Source organism: Octopus bimaculoides, chromosome 29 (genome assembly GCF_001194135.2).
Source record: "Octopus bimaculoides isolate UCB-OBI-ISO-001 chromosome 29, ASM119413v2, whole genome shotgun sequence".
In the NCBI taxonomy this organism is placed as follows: Eukaryota; Metazoa; Mollusca; class Cephalopoda; order Octopoda; family Octopodidae; genus Octopus; species Octopus bimaculoides.
In genome coordinates this window covers 1,351,817-1,356,333 of record NC_069009.1, presented here as the reverse complement: position 1 = coordinate 1,356,333, position 4,517 = coordinate 1,351,817, and the positions used below count along the sequence as shown (strand labels likewise).

At 35.0% G+C, this 4,517-nt stretch overlaps 2 protein-coding genes across 2 annotated transcripts in view; both read right to left on the bottom strand.

The window, feature by feature from the left end:
• Positions 1-1,199, bottom strand: part of LOC128251224 (zinc finger protein OZF-like) — a 7,588-nt gene extending 6,389 nt beyond the window's left edge. The window contains exon 1 of the mRNA XM_052977865.1: positions 1,072-1,199. The gene's annotated coding sequence lies outside the window, so the exon portion shown is untranslated. The remainder of the gene's footprint in view (positions 1-1,071) is intronic.
• On the bottom strand, positions 501-4,511 carry LOC128251225 (zinc finger protein 271-like). Its single transcript, XM_052977866.1, has one exon. It carries the CDS (start codon positions 4,404-4,406, stop codon positions 3,135-3,137), a length of 1,272 nt encoding a protein of 423 aa, XP_052833826.1. The 5' UTR covers positions 4,407-4,511; the 3' UTR covers positions 501-3,134.
• Positions 4,512-4,517: the final 6 nt, after the last annotated feature.

Here is a 4,517-nt window from a genome sequence, read left to right as displayed (position 1 = left end):
AGGGAAGCTGTTTATTGACTTGACCGGTTTTACTTTTGATAATCTTTCATCTAACTATCATTTCTTACTGCTTTCTTCTTTCCTTTCATAAAACAGACTTGCAGCTAAAAGTATGCTTCAGAAAAGATATAAAACAAAGAAAAACGGAGAAAAAACAAAAACTAAAATGGAAGTTATGAAGGGTTGCTTAATTTTAAGGAGAGTAGAAAAGGAAAAAGTTGGACTTCCAGTATTCAACCACTACTTTTCTTTTTTTTTTTTAACGATTCCGAAAGGATGAAAGACAAAGTTAACTTTAACAGGAAAAGCTGGGAGAAATGTCGCTAAACACTTTGTCTGTCTCTTCAAGCTCACCACCTCAAAGACGATCGTAATAATATTTGATATCAGTATGTAGTTTTGTTCAGTTATTTTCACTTGAAGATATACTCATGTGTACCTTTTGTAATAAATCCCAGTAAATACAATGGTAGTGGACATATGACATATAAAAAAGTATGTATGTTGGGACACATAAATGATCAGTATTTATTTACAATATCCAAACAGATAAATAGCATGCTCACACAAGTGGTTTCTCTATCTCACAGACTTTGTCTTACTCGTAACTTTCAGAAAAATAGGTACATTGTAATGAAATACCTTTTAGATGGTTCGATTTCGATTATATCGGAATTTAACGATAGGTAAAAATAGTGAGCTCGTACAAAAGCATATAGACCTACATCCAATATGTCAACAAAATGCGACTTGAAATTTCTTAAATATATGATGTATATTAGTATGTATGTGTGCGCGCCCAATTTTATTTTTCTCATTAAATTCATGATATAATAGTAATCTACACACCTGAAAAGTATTTATAGAATATTTCATTTAAAAATATTCAGTTCACTCTAAGTTTTGAGAAAGCAAAGACAGGAGTGGAGTAGTTTTGTAGGTAGGCCAATTTAATAACATTTAAGAAGAAACAATAAAAAAAACTTGGGAACTTTCACGTTTGACAGGAAATTTCAATTAACCCATATTCACAGACATTTACTAAAAATTAAAATATATGTTTTATTTTACCTGTTACAATCATATAATTCAGTGTTTCGTGAGGAGTGTCTTTATATTACAGCAAAATGCGATTTAAATGGAGATTGAAGTCGACAACAAAAATTATTTGGTAAATCAAAAAGCGAGTGGGAAAAAACGAAACGTACTAACATCCGGAAATTGACACAAACGAAACGTACTAAAGATCCGGAAGTTTTAGCGTTTAGAGAAAGTCATTTGCTTAGCTGATATAGTATTTGTAAGGTAGTGAAAGTTCATAAAAAAATATTTTTTTCTCAAACCCAAATATTGTTGTTGTTGGCACTCCATCGACGAGGGTTCCAGTTGATCCGATCAACGGAACAGCCTGCTCGTGAAATTAACGTGCAAGTGGCTGAGCACTCCACAGACACGTGTACCCTTAACATAGTTCTCGGGGAGATTCAGCGTGACACAGAGTGTGACAAGGCTGATCCTTTGAAATACAGGCACAACGGAAACAGGAAGTAAGAGTGAGAGAAAGTTGTGGTGAAAGAGTACAGCAGGATTCGCCCCCCCCCCCCTGCCGGAGCCTCGTGGAGCTTTAGGTGTTTTCGCTCAATAAACACTCACAACGCCCGGTCTGGGAATCGAAACCGCGAGTCCGCTGACCTAACCACTGGGCCATTGCGCCTCCACTAAACCCAAACATAGAGTAAATATAACTCGCTGTACTCCAGCCCTCCCCTCAATTACTTCAATAAAAAGACTCCCCAACAGATATCTCTCAGTCTTCGTTTGAATAATTATTGAAAAAGTAATGACAAGCTAAGCAGCTGCTTGCCAAGAATTATTCAACTTAATTGTTCAGTTACAGTTCAGAATATCATAGCGATGTATGTTTTAAGTACAGTCGCTTAGACTAGGGGTTTTCAAACTGTGGTCCGCAAGGACAAGACAGGGGGTCCGTGGACAGCAAATACTTTTTATGGGCAATTTGATTTCATATGTTTTTTAATCGAAATCTTTTACTTGACAATAAACCTATTTGTTAAATGCTGTTAAATAAATAAATGTAAAAATATATGTTATTTTAAGTAAATATTTATGTATAAATTTCATAAGCGTTTATAAGGGGGTCCCTAAGGTAAAGCCTGAAATATAAAGGGGTCCGCAAGTCAAAAAATTTGAAAACCCCCGGCTTAGACCACTTTCTGTTATCAATGTTCAATTCCGATCATAAGTATGGCAGCCCACACGTATGCACAGTAAATAACTCTTCATAACACGGTTTTTGTCCTTGGGTAGCAACTGTTATTTCTTGTTTGTTTACCCCTAGAAAGTATGAAAAATGGTTAATATTTCCTTCAAACTTTGTTTTTGTCACATTTATTCAAACCGCAAAGAAACCTTCTCAACACATGACTATGATGGACATATTGTCGAGACATGTTCAAGTGGTTAAGCTCAAGCAACTGACAAGCAAATTTCTGGTATTCCCAACCATATGGTTCTGGGTTCAGTCCCACTGCATGACACCTTGGGCAAATGTCTTCTATTATACTTTTGTGAGTGGATTTGGTAAGTGGAAACTGAAACCGCAAATGTAATTTTTTTTTTATTTATTCACATTGTTTTGAATTAATCGTGCATTATCTCATAGCTTTGAAATGTTAGTGATGTGATCGTTTATTTTTATAACGACATTGTAGGGTATGTGTGAGAGGCTGAATCTGATGAGTTTGAACATAAAACAGGTAGAATATTTGAGCTGGATATGGCCAGTGTAATCCTTTAGCATTCAGATTTCTCTGTCAAATGTAATGCTTATTTATTCACATTGTTTTGAATTAATTGTACATTAACATGTAGCTTTGAGATTTTAATGATGTGATTGTTTACGTTCAGAATGACATTGAAGGAGATTAGTTAGAAGCCCGATCTGGCCAGTTTCACATAAAATAGGTTAAATATTTTGGCCTGATACAGCAGGCTCGAATGCCTAAGGGTTAATGTTGAAACAATTACTTTTCTATAGGAATAAAAATATGAGTAGTTAAGTGACTTCTTGAAGAGAATCATTTGCCAATGATATCACAGCAACATGGTCTTCCTCATATATGTCTGCGTTTGTGAACAGTTAAACCATTTCCCGAAGAAAATGATTTACCACAGATATCACAGTGATATGGCTTTTCTCCTGTGTGAATACGTTTGTGTATAGTTAAGCTGTTTACTTGAGAGAAACATTTACCACAGGTATTGCAATGATATGGCTTCTCTCCTGTATGAATACGTTGGTGTATAGTTAACTCACCACTTTGGCAAAATGATTTACTGCAGATATCACAGTGATATGGCTTCTCTCCTGTATGAATACGTCTGTGTCTAGTTAAGGCACTACCTACAGAGAATGATTTACCACAGATATCGCAGCAATATGGTTTTTCTCCAGTATGAACGCGTTTATGTTTAGTTAATTCACTTGTCTGACAGACTGATTTACCACAGATATCACATTGGAACGGTCTGTCTCCTGTATGAATGCGTTTATGAGAAGTTAAATGACCACTTTCCGAGAATGATCTACCACATATATCACACTGATATGGTTTCTCTCCTGTATGAATACGTTTATGTTTAGTCAAGTGTTCATTCTGAGAGAAGGTTTTACCACAGATATCACAATGATATGGTTTTCCTCCTGTATGGATATATATGTGGTTAGCTAAGCCAGATCTTTGAGAAAATGATTTATCACAGATGTCACACTGATATGGTTTTTCTCCTGTATGAATACGTCTATGTTTAGTCAAGTGCTCATTTTGAGAAAAAGATTTACCACAGATGTCGCAGTGATGTGGTTTAACTCCTGTATGAGTTAGTAAGTGGTTAGTTAAGGTAGATCTTTGAGAGAATGATTTGCTGCAGATATCACACTGATATGGTCTTTCTCCTGTATGGATACGTTTATGTTTAATTAAGTGTTCCTTTTGAGAGAATGCTTTACCACAAATATCACAATCATATGGCTTTACTCCTGTGTGAGTATGTAAGTGATTAGTTAAATGAGATCTTTGAGAAAATGATTTCCCACACATATCACAGTGATATGATTTGTTTCCTGTATGACTGTGTTTGTGCCTAACTAAGTGAACATTTTGAGAGAATGATTTACCACAGACATCACAGCGATATGGTTTTTCTCCAGTGTGAATGTATTTGTGAGTAGTGAGATTGGACTTCTTATAGAATGACTTACCACAGACATCACAGTGATATAAAATTTCACTTTTTGTGTTCTCTTTCTTCACATTATCAGGAAATTCAATACTTTCAAACTGTGATTTAGATCTAACCTCGGTGACTAATAATTTATCCTCCATTATTCATATTCTCTCACCAAAATATATATATGTTTTACTTTTTGTTGTTACATTTGATTCTAATTTTTCTTCTCCTACATTTCCAACAATTGCAATCTTTCTCAATATCTG